Source organism: Erinaceus europaeus, chromosome 6 (genome assembly GCF_950295315.1).
Source record: "Erinaceus europaeus chromosome 6, mEriEur2.1, whole genome shotgun sequence".
In the NCBI taxonomy this organism is placed as follows: domain Eukaryota; kingdom Metazoa; phylum Chordata; class Mammalia; order Eulipotyphla; family Erinaceidae; genus Erinaceus; species Erinaceus europaeus.
This window is the reverse complement of record NC_080167.1, coordinates 55,642,910-55,669,134: the sequence shown is the minus strand read 5'-3', so window position 1 is coordinate 55,669,134 and position 26,225 is coordinate 55,642,910. Positions and strand designations below refer to the sequence as shown.

The window sequence follows — 26,225 nt, the reverse complement described above, 5'->3', positions numbered from 1 at the left end:
AAGAGAGATAACTTTGTTAAGATATTACTGTAATATAGAACTTGATAATGTGGTATATTTGACAGAGTCAAAATATTCAGATTCACTTCATAGACTTTACTGATACAAATATGTATGTTTCTGATACAAATATGTATGTTTCTTCATTTGCTCAAAAAATGAGGAAGTCCAATATATTCTAGCATAAATTTCAAATTGTGCTAAATAAATTCTCCCTTAAAACAACTATGAAACACTGTGAAGAAATGGTCCATTAAAAAAAATTTCTCTCTTTACTAGGAGATTAATGTTTTACAGTTGACAGAAAATATAATAATTTATACATGCATAACATTTCTCAGTTTTCCCCACAACAATACAACCCCTACTAGGTCCGCTGCCATCCTGTTCCAGGACCTGAACTCCCTCCCACCCACCCTAGAGTCTTTACTTTGGTGCACTACACCAACTCCAGTCTAAGTTCTGCTTAGTGTTTTCTCTTCTGATGTTGTTTTTCAACTTCTTCCTGTGAGTGAGATCATCCCACATTCATGCTTCTGTTTCTGACTTATTTCACTTAACATGATTTTTTCAAGCTCCATCAAGATGGGCTGAAAATGGTGAAATCACCATTTTTAATAGCTGAGTACTATTCCATATACCACAACTTGCCCAGCTACTCATCTGTTGTTAGACACCTGGGTTGCTTCCAGATTTTCATATTACAAACTGTGCTGCTATGAACAAAGGTATACACAAGTCTTTTTGGATGGGTGTGTTGGATTCCTTAGGATATATCCCCAGGAGAGGAATTGTAGGGTCACAGGGTAGCTACCGTCCATTTCTAGCCTTCTGAGAGTTCTCCAGATTGCTCTCCACAGGGGTTGGACCCATTTACATTCCCACCAGCAGTGCAGGAGGGTTCCTTTGACCCCACAACCTCTCCAGCATTTGTTGCTGTTCCCTTTTCTGATGTATGACATTCTCACAGGAGTGAAGTGGTATCTCATTGTTGTCTTTATTTGCATTTCTCTGACAATCAGAGAGTTGGAGTATTTTTTCATGTGTTTCTCAGCCTTTTAGATCTCTTCTGTGGTGAATATTCTGTCCATGTCCTCTCCCCATTTTTGGATGGGGTTATTTGTTTTCTTGTTCTTGAGTTTGGCAAGCTCTTTATATATTTTGGTTATTAAACTCTTGTCTCATGTATGGCATGTAAAGATCTTCTCCCATTCTGTGAGGGGTCTCTTTGTCTGGGTAGTGGTTTCGTTTGTTGTGCAGAAGTTTTTTAATTTGATGTAGTCCCATTGGTTTATTTTTATTTAAGTCTTCTTTGTAACTGGATTTGTTTCATTAAAGATGCCTTTAAAATTTATGCGGAAAAGAGTTCTGCCAATATTTTCCTCTAAGTATCTGATAGTTTCTGGTCTACATACAAGTCCTTGATCCACTTGGAATTTACTTTTGTGTTTAGTGAAATATAATGATTCAGTTTCATTCTTCTGCATGTTTCAACCCATTTTTTTCCAACACCATTTGTTAAAGAGACTTCCCTTTCCCCATTTAATAGTCTGGGCACCTTTGTCAAAGATTAGATGTCTATAGGTGTGGGGGCTTACTTCTGGGTTCTCAATTCTATTCTACCGGTCAGTGTGTCTATTTATGTTCCAGTTTTGATTACAATGGCCTTATAATATAATTTGAGATCTGGAAGTGTGATGTCTCCAGTTTTGTTCTTTTCGCTCAAGATTGTTTTGGCAATTCTAGGTCTTTTCTGGTTCCAGATAAACATTTGTAGCATTTGTTCTATTCTCCTAAAAAAATATGGTTGGTATTTTGATGGGGATTGCATTAAATTTGTATATGGCTCTGGGCAGTATATTCATTTTAATGATGTTAATTCTTCCAACCCATGAACATGTAATATCTTTCCACTGTCTTTTTCTATTTCCTTGAATAGCGACTCATAATTTTCAGTATACAAGTCTTATACTTCTTCTTCTTCTTCTTTTTTTTTTTTCTCCAGGGTTATTGCTGGGGCTTAGTGTCTGCGCTATGAATCCACTGCTCCTGGATGCCATTTTTTCCCTTTTGTTGCCCTTGTTGTTGTTATTATTATTGTTGTTATTGCTGTCATTGTTGGATAGGACAGAGAGAAATTGAGAGAGAAGGGGAGACAGAGGGAGAGAGAAAGATAGACACCTGCAGACCTGTTTCACTACTTGTGAAGCGACCCCCCCCTCCAGGTGGGGAGCTGGGAGCTGGAATTGGGATTTTTACGCCAGTCCTTGTGCTTTGTACCATGTGTGCTTAACCCGGTGCACTACCGCCTGGCCCCCCAAATCTTCCGCTTCTTTGGTTAGGTTTATTCCTAGATCTTTTTATTGTTTTTGTTGCTATAGAAAAGGAATTGATTTCTGGATTTCTTCTTCTTCTTACTTCGTGTTTGCATAAAGGAATGCTTCTGACTTTTGTATGTTAATTTTGTAGCCTAACACCTAACTATATTGCCTGATAAAGAAATTATTCATTTTTGGTATTAGCTGAAACACAGTTCTGCAACTAAACACATATCTTCATTTTTGTAACTATCAAAGTTTATATTTGTAAAAAAGAATAAAAAATAACAAGTCTAATCAAGAGAAAGCCTATCCTAAACAACAAACAGGTATGAAAAAACAAAGAACATAGCTCCTATAAATGGAACTCCTGGAATGCTTTTAAGCCTCGTACTTGCTTATCTCTTGCTGATTACTTCTGGCGATGCCCCTCACAATTTATCAATTCTCCTCTTCTCTATTTTTGTCCAATTCCATGATAACAGGAGTCAAGACCAACTCCAAACCCAAGAGCATTCACAGAGTGATGACATGCGCTTTCCACATAGCCCCTTCCGAAAAAGCCATTACATTCTCCTAGTCTTGGAAGAATGAGCAGCCTCTGACACCATGTTTTTCCCGGCATCACAGAGGAGCCTCTAACAGGACATGATGTGTAAAAGTCACCTAAACTCAAACCATCTGAAAGAAAACATGAGTCTCAACTCAAGAGTCACTACCTTTCCTAAGAATAGAATGACTTGGAAGTTTAAGAGTATTTAAAAAATTTTTTTATTATTTATTTTTTTAATATATATATATTTTATTTAAGAAAGGATTAATTAACAAAACCATAAGGTAGGAGGGGTATAACTCCACACAATTCCCACCACCCAATCTCCATAACCCACCCCCTCCCCTGATAGCTTTCCCATTCTCTATCCCTCTGGGAGCATGGACCCAGGGTCATTGAGGGTTGCAGAAGGTAGAAGGTCTGGCTTCTGTAATTGCTTCCCCACTGAATATGGGCGTTGATTGGTTGGTCCATACTCCCAGTCTGCCTCTCTCTTTCCCTAGTAGGGTGGGTCTCTGGGGAAGCTGAGCTCCAGGACACATTGGTGGGATCTTCAATTCAGGGAAGCCTGGCCAGCATCCTGGTGGCATCTGGAACCTGGTGATTTAAGAGTATTTTTAAGCTGAATACTTTTTCAGTGAGTTAAGGGCCATTTAGCCTTTTCAGCTCAAGCACTCCAAATGAATATCCAGGAAGCACAGCCCTGGAATAATATCATCTGTCAGAGCCCAGAAAGAAGGTCAAACATCTTTACTAGGAAAGACCACAGAGGGCTTGGAAAGGCAGTGGGAGAGTGGAGGATTTGAAATTGGGTACGTCTATATTGTGTTTTAAATGTCATAATTGTTTTTTTAGGTTTGCAAAAACTGTCAGCATTCTGACTAGCTGAGTTGATGAAGTCAACAGGGAAATTTTTCAAACAGAAATCCAAGCTTACAAGAAGTCTTACAACTTGGAAAGAAAGACATGCAAGGGATCTTAAACCATGTTTTAAAAAAGAAAAGCTTCCTAATACTATAATGAAGATCTTGATTTATTTCATTATATTGGGTCATTATTTTGTTTCCTTTGTACCAGGTTAAAAGTAGAGAGGAGATTATGCAAATATACTGGGTTGGACTTGAACTCTCTCAGCTGGGACTGACCATCTGGTTTTCCATGGAAGAATAAAAAAGGTAGATGACATGAACATTGCAATGGAAAGTGTTCTCAAGAAACACTGAAACACTGAAAACTTGGATATAATGAGCAAACTTCAAATACACCAAATTAAAAAAAAAATCACACACACACACAGATTGAGGAATGGGAAAAGGAAAAGTCTAGGAGGTAGCAAAATCAGCCAAGATATCTGACTCATAGGATTTCCCCAAATGCCTTACCTCTTATTTTATAAAAGATTGCTGTTACTACCATTTGTAGTGCTGGTGGATGAACTTAGGATCTCATACATTGTGCCACTGAGCTATATTTCCAGCTTCGAAATTTATTTTATCACAGAATTGCCATCTAATCTGTGATCCAATAGAATGACAGGGATAGAATATCATTGGTCAAAGCGAACGTATCAAAGCAGGTTGAGCACCCATGTTACAGTGCTTAAGGACCTGGGTTCAAGCCTTTGGCCCCCACCTGCAGGGGGAAAGCTTTGCAAGTGGTGAAGCAGGGCTGCAGGTGTCTCTCTGTCTCTCTCCCTCCCTACAGCCCCCTTACCTCTCGATTTCTGGCTTTCTGATCCACAAAATAAAGACAATGTAAAAATTTAAAAATTGAAAAGAAACATACATCAAAGCAGACCAGAAACAAAAAAATAATAAAAATCAACCAAGCTAGATATCAGAAAGAAAAAATGTATATAGGAGCATACAGAACATACAGTGACACACCCAGGTAAGTCAGTACTACACACAGGGATACAAGTAAGGACCTGGGTTTGAGCCCTTCTCCACCTGCAGGGGGGTAATTCACAAGTGGTGAAGCAGGTCTGCAGGTGTCTTTCTCTCCCTCTCTCTATTTCCTACTCCCCTCCTCTCTCAACTTCTCTCTGTCCTATGGGAAAAAAAAATAGAGGCTGCCAGAAGTTCTGGCACCAAGCCCCAGGGACTGGAGGCAGAAAAAAAAAAAAGTGTATACAGGGCTTTTATGAAAACACCTTTGCTTTGTTTTCACATGCAGTCTACTGTAGACATGACTTTTTTTTTAAATAGTTGAGACATACTGATAAGGGAAAGGGGTTCATGAAATAGAACCCCTTTGAACTCAGCCTCCAATACACTGAAGGAACCCTGGGGACTCTGGTTTCTCTCCCTCACTCTCTTTCTCTCCCCTTTCTGTCTCTATTAAAAAATAAAGAAGAAGGAGAAGGGACAGGTGGAAATTTATTTATTTGTCTATCAAAACTAGGGGTTCACTGCTGCAGGCGGACTTTTTCAGATAGAAAAGGACACAGCTCAAAAGACAGAAAAACACCACAGCACCTATGCTTCTGTGAGTATGTTGGTGGCTGGGCTCAAACCTGGGTCGTGGGCATCTTCTAGCATCTGGTAGCTGGCTCACAGGCAGAGTGCAGGAAGTGCCAGCATGAGATGACTGGAATTCCATCCTCAGGGGGCACCACACATGCCAGTGGTGCTTTGGTCTCTCCTGTTCTCTTTTAAGTGTACACACACACTAAATATTAAGAAATAAAATATAACCTATACTCAAATGTAGGCAGCTAAGAATCTTGGACCTCCACAGAGTAGCTACAGTGAAAAGCAAATATTAATAAGTTATATGGCAGAGACCACTGACAAATCAATTTTTAACCTAACCATCATCGCTAAGTTGAATTCCACAAGTGACTATTTTTCTTTTTTATTATCAATTTAATATTGATTTACAAGGCTGTAAGATAATAGGGGTGTAATTCCATACAGTTCCCACCACCAGAGTTCTGTGTCCAATCCCCTCCATTGGAAACATCCCTATTGTTTTCGTCTCTGGGAGAATGGACCACAATTCTTTATGGGGTGCAGAAGTGATGATGATTTTCAACCATTTTGTTGCCCTTAAAACCTTTAGCATTTATGCTGCCTGGGCTGAGGAGATAGTGAAATAGCAGAGCACTGGGAAAGGTACCAAGTTTGATCCCCCACACCCCATCATAGGTCAGAGGTGAGCAGTGCTCTGAAAAAAAAAATGAGAGTGGAAAAGAGAGAGAGAGAGAGAGACTGCATATAATGCAGAGACTAATGATATTTTCCTCAGTATTTGGATAGTTGCATATAAATTTTTATCTTGTCACATTATCCAAACAAATGGTCATTTCCTCAACCACAGAGAGACACCTTTAGTACCATCTGGACTGTACTCACCATATATCACATGGTGGTGACTAATACTGTTGACAGTGTCAAGAAGTGACTTCTTTTTTGTACTATTATATTTGGGCACACAGCTTTCCTTTAAAAATACTCAAGCATGTGGTCTGGGAGTTGGCGCAGTGGATAAAGCACTGGATTCTCAAATGAGGTCCCGAGTTCGATCTGCACATGTACCAGAGTGATGTCTGGTTCTTTCTCTCCTCTTATCTTTCTCAGAATAAATAAATAAATTCTTTTTTAATATTTATATATTTACTTATTCCCTTTTGTTGCCCTTGATGTTTTATTGTTGTAGTTATTATTGTTGTTGTTATTGATGTCGTTTTTGTTGGATTGGACAGAGAGAAATGGAGAGAGGAGGGGAAGACAGAGAGGGAGAGAGAAAGATAGACCCCTGCAGACCTGCTTCACTGCTTGTGAAGTGACTCCCCTGCAGGTGGGGAGCTGGGAGCTCGACCCAGTATCCTTATGCTGGTTTTTGTGCTTTGGTCCTTGCACTTTGCGCCACCTGCGCTTAACCTGCTGCACTATCGCCTGACTCCCATTAAATTATTAAAGAAATAAAAATAAAAACACTCAAGCACCACGTTAGCATGAATTATTTATTCCCTGACTGACTGCCCTGAGACTGCACTGGAAAAGCTTGGGAAGCCAGTCCGCTAATGATGCACAAACCCAGTGATATGAAACGTAACCTTAGGGTGCCTTCCCACTGAACATTAAATCTTATTAAAATAAGGGTTAAAAATGGTCACAACCTGGCCCCAACAGGAAGGACTGCTAACTCACCAGGTTTCAGGCTGCAGAAATATCTCTGAGTTAAGAGTGAAGAGGCACAAAAGAGGTATGTGGATAGAGGGAAGACAACAATGAAGGGGGGGATCTGAGGTTAAAAACCTTGATTCGATATATGTTGTACTGAAGGTACCTTCTTTCAGCAATTGTGAGGGCTTCCAAGGAACGGTGAAACCACCAAGAGCTATTCTGACATGCTCTAGGTTTCTGACAGCACAGGCTCTGGGCCTTTGTAACCTCCCACATAGAGCACCAGAGAGTCAAGAAAGCCTGCTTGCTAACTACAACAACAATAAAACAACAAGGGCAACAAAAGGGAAAATAAATAATAAAAATTTTTTAAAAGGAGTTAAAAAAAAAAAAAGAAAGGCTGCTTGCATGTTGTTGGCCATTACGGGAGCCTCCAGATGCTAATCAAGCTGCTCCCACCCGAGAAGCTGCAATCAGGAGTCACATCTTCTCTCCCTTTGGGAGCACTGAGCTCTGCCCATTTGGTCATGATCTCACACTGCAGCCATCTCTGTCCTCTCTGGGTTAAGATTAGGACGTCCAGGACGGTGCAAATACACTTTGGAAAGAGGACACTTGTACCGGAGTTGGGGAACCTCCTATACCAGCGGGCAGATCTTTGGTATTTTTTGTGTTGGGAGCACAGGGGTTTTCAATATTTCAAGAGTCAGATTTTTTTCCTCCTCTGAAACCCGAAATGTCACCAATAGTAACAAAAATACACACTAAGATCAAGGTTTAAAGACAGGTTAGTCCTGTTGGTGAGGCTAAGAGATGATATGATGTTGCATCAAGGCCAAAAATAACAGCAAGCCTTTTATAAAAAAGAAAGAAAGAAAGAAAGAAAAAGAGAATATAAAAAAATTCCAGCATTCTCTGAGTCTATGGTGAGGTGACCCCTGAATAAGCACTGAGCGGAGATGCCCCAGGGGAAGCAGTACCACCCAGGGTCCCCTCTGGGATAGAAAGACCCCATATTATGAGATGTGGAGTTCTGGTGGTGGGAATTGTGTGGGACTGTACCCCTCTTATCCTATTGTCTTGTTGGTATTTCCATTTTATAAATAAAAATTATAAAAATTTTAAAAAAAGAAAGCAGGCTCACTCATATCATGAAGCTCAAGGATCAAATTTTGGGTCCCCACTCCTTGCCTGCAAGGGAGGAAGCTTCATGAGCAGTGAAGCAGGTCTGCAGATATCTCTTTTTTTCTCCCTATATTCTCCTTAACTCTCAATTTCTCTCTAGCCTATCAAATAGAAAAAAAAAAAAAAAGGAAAATAAAATGGCCACCTATTGCAGTAGATTCATAGTGCAGGTACCAAACCTCACTGATAACTCAGTGGTAAGATAAATAAAATGAAATGAAATAAAAAAGGAAATACCCCATATTATAAAAAACATGCCATTCTGTCAGTTCCTGATGCCCTGGACAACACAACAGGAACTATAGGTAACAGACTAGATACAAAAGCCTACACAAATTTGAGCAACCATTTTTATTTGGAGGAAGAGAAAGAAGAAATAAAGTCTATCTAAGAATAACAGATACATAATTGTAGTCATAAGGGATATTCTGCCCAAGAATCTTTTTTTATTGTTGTAGTTATTATTGTAGTTGTTATTAATGTCATTGTTGTAGGATAGGGCAGAGAGAAATAGAGAGAGGAGGGGAAGACAGAGAGGGGGAGAGAAGGATAGACACCTGCAGACCTGCTTCACCGCCTGTGAAGCGACTCCCCTGCAGGTGGGGAGCCGGAGGCTCGAACCGGGATCCTTACGCCAGTCCTTGCACTTTGCGCTACTGCCGGACTCCCTGGCCAAGATTCTTAACATAATAGCAGGATTGATAACAAGATGAAAAATCTGCTTGATACTAGCCAGAGTCACACTGTTTGCCCTTGGTAGTGAAAAAGTTCTCCTACCAAATGCCATTCATTTAGTAACCTCTTTCCTCCTGAAGATGAGATTTAACTGCATAATTTTCAAATGTACTGAAGATGAGAATTAAGTACATGGTTTCTAGATATATTCATTTATTTGGAGTATGTAAGGACAATATTATGATAATTACTATTTAAAGATTTGTTTATTTTTGAGAGAGAAAGAGAGTGAGACTATAGCACCAGTCACCTCTGGCATATATGCTGCTGGGGATCAAATATGGGATCTCATGCTTGCAAAGTCTTGTGTTCTGCTGCTGAGCATCTCCCCGGCCTTAAAAAGGTCAGCCGAGGGGCCAGGTGGTGGTACATGTTGCAATGCGCAAAGACCCGGGTTCAAGCCCCCGGTCCCCCCCCTGCAGGGGGAAAGCTTTGCAAGTGGTGAAGCAGTGCTGCAAGTGTTGCTCTGTCTCTCTCCCTCTCTTTCACCCCCTTCCCTCTTGATTTCTGGCTGTTTTTATCCAATAAATAAAGATAATAATAATAATGATGATGATGATGATAATAATAAAGGACAGCGGACATCAATATTGAAATCATACTTGGTTACAACCAAAATAAAGACCACCCATAGCTCACTCAGCATCTTAAAGTTATTCTGTAACACAGAGGCACACAGATAAACATGCACATGTGCATTTATAAAAATTCCCTCCACCTTTCCAAAGCTGGGGAGGAGGTGCAATGATCAAAGGCAGGACTTTGTGTGCAGAAGGTCCCAAGTCTGAACCTAGCACTGTTGACACCAGAGTCAGCACGGCTTCTCTCTTGTGCTCACTCTTCTTCACTCTCTCTGGCAAGTAAATGAGCAAAAGTTTTTAAAATCCTCTCCAACTTTTATTGCTATATCAAACTGCAAGAAAAGTTTCTATCACTACTAGGGGGATTTTGTGAGTGACCAGATGAAACTGTTAAATGGGAACAGACTAAAATCCGTAGGAAGTCCCCTTTCCAATCTTAGCCAGCTATAAGATGGTTCCCCCCAAACAGGTCAGAGAGACTTTTGCTAAGATGTCCAGAGCAGACCTTTCCTGATATGGGTCAGCTTGGTATGTGGAACCAAGCTCAGCTGAGGCTCCAGGGGCTAAGAGGCTCTTGTCTTTTCCTTGACCCCTGCTTTCTACTTGGAATCATAAAAGCAGTCACTTTTCACTAGCTGGTAGTATTTATCTTCTACACCTAGATGAACAGGAACATCATCAGGTATAGATTTACCTCTAAACAAGTCTTCCCTGAATCCAGTAAAGATGAAGTCATTACCTTCTTGTCACAGACACCTCCCCTTGGCAGCCAGAGCCTCTTACTTCACTCTTTTGCTCGGGGTTCATACCTCTTTTCCTGAGTGACAAGAGGGCCTGCTTCCTCACTATTGCTCCCAGGGTTTTTCTTTCGCAAATCCATCGGATGCTATTTTGATTATTTATCCACCCACGAAGAAGCAAGAGGGGAGGGGACATTAACACCAAGACGTATGCATTGATCAACCCTATAACAGATGCACGTCCTTTAAAACAGAAGTGATTAGGGCTGGGGAAATAGCATAATGGTTATGTAAACAACTTTGATGACTGAGGCTCTGAGGTTCTCAGTTCACTCCCCAGCACTACCATAAGCCAGAGCTGAGCAGTGCTCTGGTGAAAAACAAACAAGCAAACAAACAACTAGGTAAGGCATGGACAATTGCAGCAAGGTTAAGTGTTGGGAGTGGGGACAAAGCAGAAGGGGGTGCAGAGTCACTGGGTGCCCAGTGCAGGCTGCTAGAGGAAGACCTAGGTTGTGGTAGGAGTTGTGTTCAGGCACCTATCATGGGAAGATGAGAAACTGTACCCATGTGACAATAGCTGTCTTATAAATGCCTATTTCCTTAGTAAGACCATAACATAAAACGATGCACCTGGAGGGGGTCATAAGGAGCAATAAACAAACAAACAAATAAATACCCCTAGGACTGAGAAAGACAAGGTAGCTTGAAAATGCAAACAACCCTAAGAGACTCCCTGTAATATTTCGAGATAGAACACAAATCAAGAGTGGGGGCATCTCGGCATCAGAGCATAGGACTTGCATGCCGGAGGACCCAGATTCAATCCTGGTATCACATGCTGAGGACTGAGCAGTGCGGGTGTCTCTCCCAGATTCAATCCTGGTATTACATGCTGAGGACTGAACAGTGCGGGCGTCTCTCCTCATTCATTGTCATAAAAATAAATAAATCTTTTTTTTCTTTTAAGGAACTGAAATTATGCTGGCTTACAGGGATATTATCCCACCTTTTCTGTGTGCAACTTCCATTTGAGCTTGGCCCTTACTATACTGGAAGAAGTTTTGGTATCATAGTCAGTCTCTCTCTCTTTCTATCTCTGAAAAAGATGGCTTGGAGTAATGAAGCCTCCGTGATGAAAAAAAAAAAGACCAAAATACACAAACAAAAACAAAACTGAAATTAACTGTATAATCAATTATTCAAGAAACGATTTTTGGAAACACACAGATTGACATTCTAATTAAATAATTTGACATTTCTGAGCCCAACTTCACTATGAAAATAATTCAGAATGACTAATGGAGTGTATTTGGCAATTTGGACACTTGACAATCTGGGTTTGGGGTTAAATACTTGACCAGTTTATAAAAGAATTTCTCTACAGAAACAACCACAGCAGTTATCTCAGGTGTGATGGTATTCTTAGAAAGCAGCCTTGTTTACAGCAAATAGTGATTTGAAATATGCCTTAATATTGGTCATGTCCAATAAAAATGGAAAAAATAGCTTCCAGGAGCAGTGGATTCATAGTGCTGGCACCAAGCCTCAGCAATAACCCTGGAGGCAAAATAAATAAATAAATAAATGATTTGTGTCCTTTTAGTACAGATAATGTGTAACCTTATGATTAAATTTTGCAAGCTAAAGTTTACACTTGGGTTCTCACATTATTATTCTTCCCCAGTGCACCAATAGTAATCTGATCTTTTCTTCATAAGCTCTAAACCAAGTCCAAAGACCCTACTGTGTAGTCTTTGTGTAGTTAAACTCTACACTGTTACACGTCAAACACGAGCCTCTCCTTTCTCCACTTCATTTAATTCTTTTTAAAAAAAAAAAACAAACAACAATCAAATCTTATTCTGTGGTTACACAGGAAGTCAAATCACACTGATTTACATGAAAAACCTTAAAATTAAATAAAAGTTTTGAAGGTAGGCTGGCAGTTCCTGCAGTGTAACAAGTGACAGACTGCAGCTGGAAAAAGCATCTTCTTTTCCCACTGCGTCTCCGTGACCAGGTTCTGACCCTCTCACTCTATCCCTGCTACTCAATAGGTCTCCATTAAGATGCACCCAAAAGCCAGAGTGACAGCTCTGTTGGTTTAAACCATCTGAGAGCCTACTCGGTCACACGCAAACAGCATTTCTAGTAAGATCCACACAACTGTGCAGAAAGCAAGGAACGTGATTTTAGCCAGAGATCAGCAGTAACTCAGTAGAGATGACACCGTGCATCAGCCTGGATGCTTACCCCAGGAGTACTAACACATTTCGTTCGAGGAGATACGAAGCGTCTGTCAATCATGCCCGCCCCACTGCAGGGTCCGGTTGGCTCTCCAGAGGATACAGCTGTCACAGAAACCAGTGCTTAGGACGAGAGCTCCAGGCAATCAAGTCTCGCTTTGCTGACCAGCATCTCAGCTGCTGGTTTTTTTTGTGTGTGCTGGCTGGGGGCGTGAGCTGCCAGCCAGGGTGACTTTCTAAAGTTCTTCAGATTACCAAAGATCGCTCTGTTCCAGAACAACTCAGGCACACCACCACCAGAGAAGCCCATCAAAGCCAATTAACAAAGGCAAGTGGGCGGGTCCCCTGTGGATGACATCAGCTGGCTTGGGCTGGAGAAGTTTTGCAAACTTGTGAAAGCAAGTAACATTTCATTAATATCAGATGCATGCCGGCAGGGCCTCGACAGCCCTGCTTCCAGATACTTTTCTCCTTGCAAAACAACAGGTTGCACAACTAGATAGGCTGTTAGCATTCAAGGAAACTAGTGGAATGGAAAAGGGTCTGGAATTTAAGTGAGAACATTCTTCTGCTCCCAGCAAATGGGGAAATATTCCTTCATTTGCATAGGAGAAAAGATTCCTTTATCTCTTGTTTGGTCTTATACTTTAAAAAAATCTTTTTTTGTTTTATTGTAAACACTTTCTTTTTAAAAAATTTATTTATTTATTGGGTAGAGACAGACAAACTGAGAAGGAACAAGGAGATAGAGAGTGGGAAGAGAAAAAGAGAAACCTGCAACACCACTTGTGAACCTTTCCCTGCAGGTGGGGTCTGGGGGCTTGAACCTGGGTCCTTGGTTCAAACTCAAAATCAAATACTTCTCTCCACCAGAAGACACCTTTAAAAAGTGGAAGGATTACCACAACGACTCTGAGAACATGTTTGCAAAGCATATCCAAAGCTTACTCACAGAAGACTGAAATCCTGGGAGTTGGGCGGTAGTGCAGCAGGTTAAGCGCAGGTGGCACAAAGCGCAAGGACCAGCGTAAGGACCCCAGTTTGAGCCCCCGGCTCCCCACCTGCAGGGGAGTTGCTTCACAAGCGGTGCAGCAGGTCTGCAGGTGTCTATCTTTCTACCCCCCCCCCCCGTCTTCCCCTCCTCTCTCCATTTCCCTCTGTCCTATTCAACAACAACAACAACATCAATAACAACAATAGAAAACAAGGGCAACAAAAGGGAATAAATATTAAAAAAAAGAAGATTGAAATCCCACAAGTCAATAAACACAAGACTCACAGTCCAAAAGAATAAGGGAAAACCATGAATAAACAGACTAAATAACCCTGACAAACTGATGTCACTACTAATCAGGAATACAGACGTAAAATCACAGTTTATTATTTGACAAACACTAGATACGAAACTACTGATATCTCAGCTCTGAGAACATCAGGTCTTGATGACATCGTGAAGCAGGGGTTGACAGACTATGACACAGGGGTCACCTGTTTTTGCATGACCTGCAAAGCTGAATAGGCATTTTACACTTTCCAAATGGTTGGGAAACAATCTGTGATCCATGAAGATGAGATAGAATTTAGACTTTACTTTGTATCTTTGTCCTCTAACATAGGCTTAACTCAATCACATTTATGTCATTTATTTGTTTGTTTGCTTGTTTAAATACAACATTACTCAGCTCTAGCTATAGGTAATGCTGGGGATTTAACCTGGGGCCCCCTATATATGAGTGCTGTGTGTTAACACATTCCCCCATGACAGCAGAGATGATAAAACTGTGACAGGGATAAGGAAGCTCACCAAGGGTCCAGTATTTGCTATCTTTTTTTCTTTTCACAGACCTCTGTATGTACAGAACCACCAATGTTGGTGGGAATGGGGGCCAGTACAGCCACCTTAGAGATTCAGCAGAATGTAGGGACCCAGAGACATATGTTCCTTGATAGACCTGTTCCTCGGTCAGTATAGATCTGGAGAAACCCCTGGAGAAATGTGTGAGGAGCTACCTGCACAGAATGGCAACACCAGGGATCACAGGAGACATGCTGCATATCCGTACAAAGTTCAAGACACTATTAGGTAATGAAAGTCAATGGTTTATAATGGTGGACGTATAGTCCCTTTGAGTTTCCTATTCAAGTCCTTATACGCTTCCTTCCTTCCTCCCTCCTTTGCTTCTTCCTTCCTTTCTATTTTCCTCTATTGGCCATCAGGGTTGTCACTGGGGCTCAGTGCTTACACTTCTTCCAGCGTTTGCCCTTCTTCCGTAGCCAGTCAACAGCGTCAGGTTGAGCCTGATGTCAAGTTTCGAGACCTCCTTTGAATCTGAAGAGGTGCTTACACTATGACACCACCTCTCTCAGCAGCCACTGTTTCTCCTCTTTCTTTGATATCAAGTGAATGAACTAGAGATAGGAGATAGGAGATAGTAAAAAGGAGTGGCACCTGAAGCAGTGATCTACCACGCATGAAGCTTCCTTCCCTGCTACAGTCAGACTGCAAACTAACATGTGCTCTACCAGATTTACCACCACCCAGCCCCTGGTAGCGCTTAGAATTAGGCTTTTTCTCATTTCTTGAGATCAGCTCCACATCCCACCATTAGTAGTGCCTTTTCTAAATATTGAGTTGTTAGAAAAGTCATGACACATTTTTGCGTAGAAAAATATGAGCCGGGTCCTGACTCACCTGGCTGAGCACACGTGTTTCAATGCACATGGGTCCAATTTCAAACCCCCAATTTCCCCCCTGTAGGAGGAAAGTTGCGAGTGGTGAAGCAGTGCTGCAGGTGTCTCTCTGTCTCTCTCCCTCTATATTTCCCCCTTCCCTTTCAATTTTTGGCTGTCTCTATCCAATAAATAAATAAAGATAATTAAAAAAATTAAAAACATGTCATGATTTTCCTGACAATCCAATAAATCTATATTTCTTGCCCAAATCTGGGCTGCCTCCTGACTGCCTTCTCAGAGTGACCCAAGAACCCACCTCAAACTAGCCATTTACAACCGCCACTTGTGCTTGGAAGGAAGTTGATCAACATGGCAGACAGGAGATATGTATTTGCCATTCTTTCCATGTAATATCTTTTGAATAATTACAAACAAAAATCTCATGTGATAAAAAAAAAAAAGAACTATTGAATACATTCTTTCTGTGTGTGGCAAAAGTTTGAAGACAGACAGGAAAACAAGTGTCAAATGCAGGACTGTTGTTCCACTTTTGGAAAGGTAATGGTGAGAGGGCCAGCTCCACTTGAGATAAACTTGACCTCAAAGATTCAGGCTGGCCCTGGTGGGGGATGGAGGAAATGCCCTGAACTTGGTAAGCAAAAAGGCCAGGTTCCCAGCAGCAAAGTCCCAGCCTCTGTCTCACTCTGGTCCTATGAACAAGTAGAAAAGCCCTATTGTACAGGCTTTCAGGGGAAAATTATCCTCATTGTCCCAGAGATCAAATGACCCCATGGCTTCAGGTCTCATCCTGTTTTCCCTCAAACCACCTCTGGGTGCCCCACCCCACTAGGGAAAGAGAGAGGCAGGCTGGGAGTATGGATCAACCTGTCAACGCCCATGTTCAGCGGGGAAGCAATTACAGAAGCCAGACCTTCCACCTTCTGCACCCCATAATGACCCCGGGTCCATACTCCCAGAAGGTTAACAGAGAATGGGAAAGCTATTGGGGAGGGGGATGGGATATGGAGATTGGGTGGTGGGAATTGTGTGGAGTTGTACCCCTCCTATCCTATGGTTTTGTTAATGTCTCCTTTCTTAAAAAAAAAAAAAGAATAGGAAAGCTATCAGGGAGGGGATAGGATATAGAGTTCTGATGGTGGGAATTGTGTGGAGTTGTACCCTTCTTATGCTATGGTTTTTGTCAGTGTTTCCTTTTTATAAATAAAAATCTTTAAAAAATGAAACAAACAAACAAAAAACACTCCCTGAGACTAGGGACCAAGGAAGCTGGTTTGAGCTTTGCTGCTACCTCTGTTTGTGTTTCCTAGAAGCAATAAAAGGGCCCTTCCCCGCCAAAAGCTGGTGTGACAGTGTTTGACATTCTGTGGCACTGGTTATCTTGCTTTTTAAATACATGTTGACTTCTGGAAAAAAAAAATCCTAACAAATAATTTCAGGATTAGGAAAAACAGTGAAAAGGATTATGATACAAGAAATGTCAGGTGATCATATAGACATTAAAATGTTTATAAAGCAATTTCATTATATAGCAAGATGTATATATAAGAGAAATTGAAAGAAAAATATATACCAATTATTTTTTTTGCATAATGAAAAATTGACTTAAAATATTAAGAAGAAAAAACTTGTAAGTAAACACGAGATCTGTTTACAGAGTTTGTATCAGGGAAGTGGTTTGAGGGTGAATTCCCCCTTCCACCTCCCCAATTAAAATTTTTAGTACTTTTCAAATTTCTACAGTGGATTTATATTACCTTTCCAACCTCACAAAAAGCCCTTTAAGGTATCTAGTGTCAACCAGAGGTGATTCAATTTTCTAGGGAAATCAGAAAGCTTTGTTTAACTTACTATTTACCATAGATTATGATATTTTATATCTCTGCGAGAGTTGCTATAAATGTATAGAAAACTGATAGACATGTACATAAATTTGCCTGGTAGAAATGAATTCTTCTAGAAGGAATGCTAATGATTTCTGTTTCTCATAAAAACGCCCATTCCACCCCATTGCTGTGTTTATTGCCCTGCAGAGTTAGTCAGTTCTATATATAATTTCATTAAAAAAATTTTTTTTAACCAGAGCACTATTTAACTCTGGCTTATGGTGGTATGGGGGCTCAAACCTGGGACTCTGGAGCCTCAGGCATGAGAGTCTCTTTGCATAACCATTATGCTATCTACCCTCCACCCTGTATGTAATTTCACAGTCTAGCCTAGTTTTCTTTCAATAACTATAAATATATATATATATATATTTTTTTCCATAATCTTTTGAACTGGCAGTACCATCTAGTAGGGCACCTTGATGCATTATAAATATTCAATCTTGGTGTATAGTCCCTGTTTATTTGAGAAATATGTCCTGGAATTTTTGAAAGGTTGTACTTGGACATTGATTTTTAACTTGAAACATAATTTGTTTCTTTTCTGACAAGAATCTATTTGATGTCTGGCTTTCCAAGTCTGTCCCACTGTAATCTTTTATGCCACTGAAATATATTTATAAAGGAAAAGTGTTAATAACTAATGCTGACTTCAGGTAAGCAAAAACCAATATAACACAAAACAAAATAACCCAACCAGTGTCTGAAGATCAGAACAGACATTCTGCTCAGAGGGTTTAGGAACCCAATAATTTTTTCTAAGTAACTTCAACTTTGTAATGTTTTCTTGTTACGGGCCTATTTTTTTTTAACGTATGAATTAGGATTTTCCTTTTTCTTGCCTTTGAATGAGAAATATCTTCTTGAGGTTCCTGGATGAAACATAAAAAGCTAAAGAAAAAGTTTAAGAAGAAGGGCTTATATCAATGACACAGACTATTGTCAGTGAGAAGCAAGAGTGGGTGTCACTATGGGACACAATGAAAAAAATGATAGCTTTTAAGAAAGAGACAGTACATTATGCCAGAAACCAGGGAAAAAAATGACAAGTCCAACATAATGTGGTCACTTCCCAGTGTTAAAAAAACAGAGGAGGGAAAGCAACCTAGATTTAAGTCAATATCTAATAGTGACTTTTTTTTTCTCATGCTTGTGGCAACTTTTCAAGTTAGATACTTTTCCTTTAGGAAAATGTTAGATAATTTTTCTTTAGAAAATATGTAAAATAAATAAAATTTATTTAAAATAAATTAAAAATAGCAAATTACCATTTTTGGTAGGTATAAAATAATTTACCTAGGTATAATATATGTTTTTTAGATTTAGTTATTCATTAACGGGGCAGGAGAACCAGAGCATCATGCAAGGCCAAGAGTGAAACTCAGGACCTCATGCTTCAGAGTCCAAGACTTTGTCCACTGTGCCATCTCCTTAGCCAAGAGACACTGCTGAGTATTAGCATACAAGCCAAGTGCCAAACCACACCAAACCCAAGCAATTCTAATCTTTATTTATTTATTGGATAGAGACAGCCAGAAATTGAGAGAGAAGGAGGAGACAGAGAGGGAGAGAGACAGAGGGACACCTGAAACACTGCTTTATGACTTGCAAAGCTTTCCCCCTGCAGGCTCAAACCCAGGTCCTTGTACACTGTAACATGTGTGCTCAACCAGGTGCATCACCACTCCTGTGATTCTCAATTGGGACATTTAGTAATAGTCAGGGACATCTTTGGTTGCCAGATGAGGAGGGGAAGGTGGTTGACTGGCATCTATTGGGTGGTGATCCATGACACCATTCAGCATCCTTCAATGTCCAGAGCAGCTCCCCCACAAAGAGCCATGCAGCTGGGCATGTCAGTAGTGCTGACATTGACAAACCCTGAAATGTCTAAAGAAACCCTTTGCAGCAATGCTGTTGGTATGAAACCATTCAATGACAAGCCACAATGACAGAAAGTGAAATCCAAACCAAACATCTATTTCAATTTATCTGAACATGGGAGAAGGGACTGGGGAGCAAAAGAGGAGCAGGAGAATGACTCCACTGGGAATTCAGAACATTCCAGGGCTGGAGAAACAGCATAATGGTTATGCAAAAGACTTTCATGACTGAGGTTTTGAGGTCCCAGGTTCAATCCCCAGCACCACCATAAACCAGAGCCAGATCTTTCTCTCTGCTCTTTTTTTTTTTTTTTTGCCTCCAGGGTTATTGCTGGGGTACAGTGCCTGCACCACAAATCCACTGCTCCTGGACGCTATTTCTTTTTTTCCCTTTTTATTGCCCCCTTTTTTTTTTTATCATTGTTGTGGTTATTATTATTGTTGTTGTTACTGATGTTGTTGCTGGATAGGACAGAGAGAAATGGAGAGAGGAGGGGAAGACAGAGAGGGGGGGAGAAAGATAGACACCTGCAGACCTACTTCACTGCTTGGAAGTGACTCCCCTGCAGGTGGGGAGCCAGGGGCTCGAACTGGAATCTTTACGCCGGTCCTTGTGTTTTGTGCAATGTGCGCTTAACCTGCTGCATTACTGCCTGACCTCCTGGTCTTTCTCTCTCTGTATCTCTCACATTAAAAAGTAAATAAAATACTAAAATAATAATAATAATAATAATAATAATAATAATAATAATAATTTGGAACATTCCAGAAGCAGCACCTGGGAGCTCTGTCAAGTACCAGCTACTCTGATTCTCCACAGCAGAAACTCAAGAGACCAGTGAAGCAACTCAGAGTCTGACTTCAGCTAGAAAGAGGAATGTGAGGTTTCTGTCTCCTTTTTGGCATTCACACCAATGTCATCTTGCCTGAGCTAGTCTGCAGTGTTCTTCCATCACACCTGACTTGATCCCAAAGATGTTTCTGCTAAACTGTCTTCATGAAACTGGCATGGCAGCTAGGACAGTCCTGGAATGCTCTTTTTATAACTGAAGATGCGTGGTCACCCATTTGCCAAGAGAAGGGTTCTTTTCACTGTCATGTTTGTATGCGGAGATTCTACCATGGATGGATTTATATATGCAGAAGGCAGGGAGGGCAGCTTCGGCAATCCCAAAATTTTAACTGCAAGCAACCTTCCCATTTGTTGTTTTAAACTTTCAAACAGCAGCAGACTTTTCTGCATGGGGAAGGTGGTGGCCAAAGTTTAATTATGTCATGTTGCCAGGAAACAACAACCAAAAAAGCGCAGAATTTTGAAGGTCACATATTTCAAGAGGCCACATCAGACTTCAAAGTCCAGACTGTTTATCTAACCAGCAAGGATTGTGAAAAGAAACCCCCTTGATCACACCCCAGTTTAGAGCTTATACCATCAATGGTGTCTTTTTTGATCACAAAAGGCCATGGTGTGTGTACAAATATGGGTAATTATGGTGTGCACTAGCCAGACAGTGAATCACAACAGCAAAACAAAACTTCAGCATGTGTGTACACTCTACTCTCACATGTGTTTTTGGTAAATAGCAAATAGCAGCCAAACACATACTTTTCTCAAGACCTATAAATAGGAAACCACTGCAACCATCATAGTAAAAAAATCATCATAGTAAAAAACAAAACAAAATACTCCAGTAACTTTTTCCTTATATCTAACTCAATTTGTCACCCATACCACCCCATATTTTTGAACTTCAAGTGGCAATAATTCCAACAGTTACTGGTTATTGATGGAGAGAATAATGAAAAGGAGCAAAAAATTTTCTTCCAAAGTGAGATTATTATACACGCATTTAAAAAAATACCTTATTGGGAGTTAGGAGGTAGCGCAGTGAGTTAAGCACACATGGCATAAAGCACAAGGACTGGCCTAAGGATCCCAGTTCGAGCCACCGGTTCCCCACCTGCAGGGGAGTTGCTTCACAGATGATGAAGTAGGTCTGCAGGTGTCTATCTTTCTCTCCTCCCTCTGTCTTCCCCTCCTCTCTCTGTTTCTCTCTGTCCTATCTATTAACGATGACATCAGTAACAACAATAATAACTACAACAATAAAAAATAAAAAGTACATTATTTTTATTCTACTAGATAGAAACAGAGACATTGAGAGGGGAGGGGGAGAAGGAGAGGGAGAGGGAGAGAGAAAGAGAGAAAGAGAAAGAGAGAGAGAGAGAGAGAGAGAGAGAGAGAGAGGGAGAGAGAGAGACCTGCAGCACTATTTCACCACTTGGAGGCTTCCCCCCTGCAGGTGGGGGGCAGGAGATTGAACCCAGGTCCTTGCACATGGTAAGTGTGCTCAACCAGGTGTACCAGTGCCTGTCCCCTCAAGCTGTATTATTTAACCTAAATAGTTGCACTACTGAATCACCTTTGGTTTGCTTTCCCTGAGTTACCCATTCTCAACCCGACTCTAGTTGAAGATTAGAATCCTTACTGAAATCATGGCCTCCCAATACATTTATATGATTTCATGTGAGCATTATCAGTGGGGAGAACTCAGCATGTTGCCTCTCTTCTGTGATAAGATACTGACCTTTAAAAAATAGAGTATTATGTTTTATCATTGGGCATGAACTTAGATTCGCTAAACATACATTTTGAGATGGCATGTTAAATTCAAGTATATCACAACCAATCACCTATAAGGACTGAAAGGCACTGTCCCCCCCTCCAGGGCTCCATTTCCCCCCAATATTAGGTAACATAAACTTGGGTTATGGAGCATTAATGCTACCAGGGAAAAGTCACAACAATACAGTGTTTGTCGAAGCTGCCACTTTGAACAGTTCTGGGGAAGGCATAGGTAGAAAGGGTTATGTGGAAGGACTCCTTTGAAGGACTTGAACCATTCTAAATTTGATGATGACAAGTAATGTTAGGGGGGCAGCGGTAGTGCAGCAGGTTAAGTGCACATGGTACGAAAGACAAGGACTGGCGTGAGAATTCGGGTTCGAGCCCCCAGCTCTCCACCAGCGGCGGGGGGGGGGGGGTGAGTGTCACTTCACGGTGTGGTGAAGCAGGTCTGCAGGTGTCTGTCTTTCTCTCCCCCTCTCTGTCTTCCCTTCCTCTCTCGATTTCTCTCTGTCTTATCCAGCAACAACAGCAATGGCAATAATAAAAAAAATAACAAGGGCAACAAAAATGGGAAAAATGGCCTCCAGGAGCAGTGGATTTGTAGTGCAGGCACTGAGCCTCAGCAATAACCCTGGGGGAAAAAATAAAAATAAATAAAATTTAAAAAAGAAAAGTAATGTTTATTTTTTTTAATGTTTTTTCCTCCCTCTTGTTCTATGCAAGCTTCATTAAGATGTTAAATTTCCTGGCTGGGAAGGTAGGTCAATGTGTATAGTACATGCTTTGCACCCAAGAGGTCCTGAGTTCTAATCCCACATATGCCAGAGTAATGCTTTGGTTACTTCTCCCCTAAAAATCAACAAGCAGAATATAGTAAAAATATTTACATTTGTTTGTTTTCACCAAAGCACTACTCAGCTCTGGCTTATAGTGGTACTGGGGATTGAACCTGGGACCTCAAAGCCTCAAGCATGAGAGTCTGTTTGCATAACCATTATGCTGTCTCCCCCGCCCAAATAAATATTTTTTAAAAGGTTGTAAACTCCCTTTTATCATCATAAAAGGTCTTCCCAGAGTCAACTGTACAGAAAAAAAAAGTTGCTTCCTATATTGCTGACTCTATCTAGTAACTCAGTGTTTAATCTCTTACTATTTGCTCCTTAATATAGATGCCTTGTGATGTCTGTGCAGAGACTAAGGAGGTGAAGTGGCAGCCCAATTTCTGCAGTGCTGCTGCGATGCCCATGAGCCCCCTCCCCCAGTCTCTAGTCTGCCACTTACAGTTTCCCTGCAGTGCAGGGAGACTGGGAGCCTCCAACCTGAATGCCCTGCTCTCAGCTTCCATGGTATTTTCTGGATATTATAGACTTCAGAGTTTCAGACTCTCATTAGTAACACCAACTGGTCAGCTCCACCTGGGTTTCCTTCTTCAAGGCTCAAAGACGTACGGATGCTGCCCCAGGCTCTCGAAGCCTGGACTTGCACACTACTGCAAGTGGTCCAGATCAGAATGTCCGTCCCCTCCAGCCTGTGACCTGTCTCCTCCCTCATGACTTCCTTAGACCACTCCAGGCTCATCTTTAGGCTGCTGCCTAACCTCCACAGAACAGCTGGGGGTTAGGAGCTTGGGGTCTCTTATAATTTTTTTGTATAAAAATTTATAAAAGTTAGCACCTGGACCCCACACATGCATATTTCTATAGCTCCTGGGCAGACCTTTTTATTCTTTATATATATATATATATATATATATATATATATAGAGAGAGAGAGAGAGAGAGAGAGATATGAACAGAGAGAGAGAGAAAGAGGGAGAGGCAGACAGGGAGAGCCAGAGTTAGAGAGACACCACAGCACTGTTCCATCATCTGTAGAGTTTCCCTGGGGGCTATGGCACTCCCCTGTGGTGCCTAGGGCTTAACCAGGGCTGTCTTTGTGCACAATAAAGGAACATAATCTACAAAATGCACTGTCTCCTAAATGCTTGTCTTTTAAAATAGACTGGGGGGAGCTCAGGAGGTAAGGCAGTGGATAAAGCATTGGACTCTCAGGTAGGAGATTCTGAGTTTGATCCCCTCCATTGCCTTTACTAGAGTGATGCTCTCCTATTTCTCTCTCTACTTCTTTCCTTCTCTCTCTCTTTCTCTCTCATCACTAAGTAAATAAATACTGAGGCCTGGCCAGTGGAACTCCTCTGGGGTATTTGGAGAGCAACTATATTATGTAATTTAAGTACACATAGTGTAATTGTGCTTAACATGGGAATTATGACACATGTGGTCTACACATCAGGCTCAAAGTGTCCAGGCACTGGGTCTCTGCCCAGCAACAGAATGGATTCAGGAAGGAGCTTCAGTCCCTCACCCCTGACATCCTGGCCTAATTCTTCTGGGATGCCACTCAGATATATGGAGTTTTAAAAGCCTCCCAGGTGACTCTCATGTGCAGTCAAGACGGATAATAACTGAGTCCAGGCAGAGGTAGTTCTTCTCTCTTCTCTGCAGGGTTCACTGTTGGTCCCTGTTCAGGTTCTGAACCTAAAGTCAGGGAGCTCTTGAATTCACACCAGTAAACCCAGCATTGGATGGTTTTCCACGTATTCCTATGGCTGTGTGGAAGTTACCATGATGCACCCCACCTCTAGGTGTCCTGGATCTTTCCAGAATGTCCCTTCAGGACAGGTCGCGGAATCTTGTTAGGGTACCACAGGCACCTCCAGTTTTCACAAGCTTCTCCCTGCTTCCAGTATTTGAGGTTTCAGATCCTCCCTCAATTTACACTGTGTTCACTGCCACCCCCCAAATATGTCTCTAACCAGGAGTTAAGTACTCCAGAGTGGTCCCTCTGACCAGGAGTTAATTACTCCAGAGTGGTTCCAGAGGCAGAATGGAGATGACCTTTGAGACGAGGACACACCCCAAGGAGAATCTGACCCTCAGAGCAGGTAGAATTTGAATCTGGAGGCCTTTGCCCTTTTGATAAGCTTCCTTGTAGCTCACTTCCCCCACACTTCTCCCCATATGCTCAGGTCATGTGAGCTACCAAAATGACTGTGGGGTGGGAACTGGGCAGTGATGCAGCCAGTAGAGCACACATATCACAGGGTTCAAGCCCCCAGTCCCCACCTGCAGGAGGGCAGGCAGCTACACAAGTGGTGAAGCAGTGCTGTAGGTGTCTCTCTACCTCTCTATCCCTCTCAATTCCTGTCTCCATTAAAAAAAAAAAGGTTAAGCACAGGTGGCTCAAAGCACAAGGACTGGCATAAGGATCCCAGTTCGAGCCCCTGGCTCCCCACCTGCAGGGGAGTCACTTCACAGGCGGTGAAGCAGGTCTGCAGGTGTCTATCTTTCTCTCCCCCCTGTTTTCCCTTCCTCTCTCCATTTTTCTCTGTCCTATCTAACAACAACAACAACAATAACTACAATAATAAAACAAAAAGGGCAACAAAAGGGAATAAGTAAATATTTTTTTAAAAAGCTGGGGGGGCTGGGCGGTAGTGCAGCAGGTTAAGCATACATGGAATGAAGTGCACAAACGTAAGGATCCCAGTTTGAGCCCCTGGCTCCCCACCCTGCAGGGGGGTCGCTTCACAAGCTGTGAAGCAGGTCTGCAGGTGTCTTATTTTTCTCTCCCCCTCTCTGTCTTCCCCTTCTCTCTCTATTTCCCTCTAACCTATCCAACAACAATGACAGCAATAACAACAATAGTAGTAACAACAATGATAAACAACAAGGGCAACAAAAGGGGAAAATGGCCTCCAGGAGCAGTGGATTCATAGTGCAGGCACTGAGCCCCAGCCATAATCCTGGTGGATTTGTCCTGTAGGCATCCAGCTCCAACAATAAACCTGGTGTAATAAAAACAAACGAACAAGCAAACAAGCAAGCAAGCAAGCTATTGGCTACCTGGTGTGTGGTTTGGAATTTCTGGGTCTCTCCTATATGTGTAGTAGGTATATAGGTTATTAATAAATTTCTATTTGGAATGGTGCCCCGGAAGCATAGGACTGCCAGACATGGGCCTGGGGTGACTTGAGGTGGCTGATGACGCTGGGTGCCCTGCCTGTAGGAACTCTTTGCCATTAGGTTCACCTCAAAGTCACAAAGAAGACCTGCTAGTGTCCTTGGCTCCCAGCTCCTGGGCCCTGAGCGTGCTGCGGCTCACCCCCTCAGCACAGGAAGTGTGTCTGGAAAGCTTCCCTAAAGCAGAGTGCAGGCGTGTCTGTGCTCATTAAAAACACTGCTGGTGCAACTGACTATTTCCAGATGTGCATATTTCCACACGATAGCACTGAAGTCTATCTGATATTTTTGGAGGCCAAAGAAATGAATCAAAAGAGAATTATGCTGTTTTGATTATTAAAAATGTAGTGGATATACTCATGAAAACGTCCTTTATATAACAGGCATGTTCTTTAGCGGTCACTTGCCTTGGCCCCTGAAGTCCACAGGTGCTTTCAAATAACCTAAGAACAGATTTCAAGGCATGATCTGAAACCTGATGAACAGATCAGGAATGTCCTAGAAATAATCATTTTTAATTATCAGCAGTGTCAGACTTTATTAAAGTCTAGATGGGAGGGTGACTAGTGGAGCTGCTTTTGAAAAACAGTCATTACTTGCCATTTTCAGAATTAGCATGAAGA

At 41.6% G+C, this 26,225-nt stretch overlaps 1 protein-coding gene across 7 annotated transcripts in view; it reads right to left on the bottom strand.

Annotated features, from left to right (window-relative positions):
• The window catches only part of CACNB2 (calcium voltage-gated channel auxiliary subunit beta 2), a 389,518-nt gene that overhangs the window by 157,988 nt on the left and 205,305 nt on the right, over nt 1-26,225 (bottom strand). Inside the window, exon 1 of one of the 7 annotated variants that reach the window (XM_060192245.1) lies at nt 12,499-13,068. The exons of the other annotated variants lie outside the window; for them this stretch is intronic. Coding sequence (XP_060048228.1) covers nt 12,499-12,552 — 54 coding nt within the window. The 5' untranslated portion in view covers nt 12,553-13,068. Of the gene's footprint in view, nt 1-12,498; nt 13,069-26,225 lie in introns of those variants that run through there. 7 annotated transcript variants of the gene reach the window in all.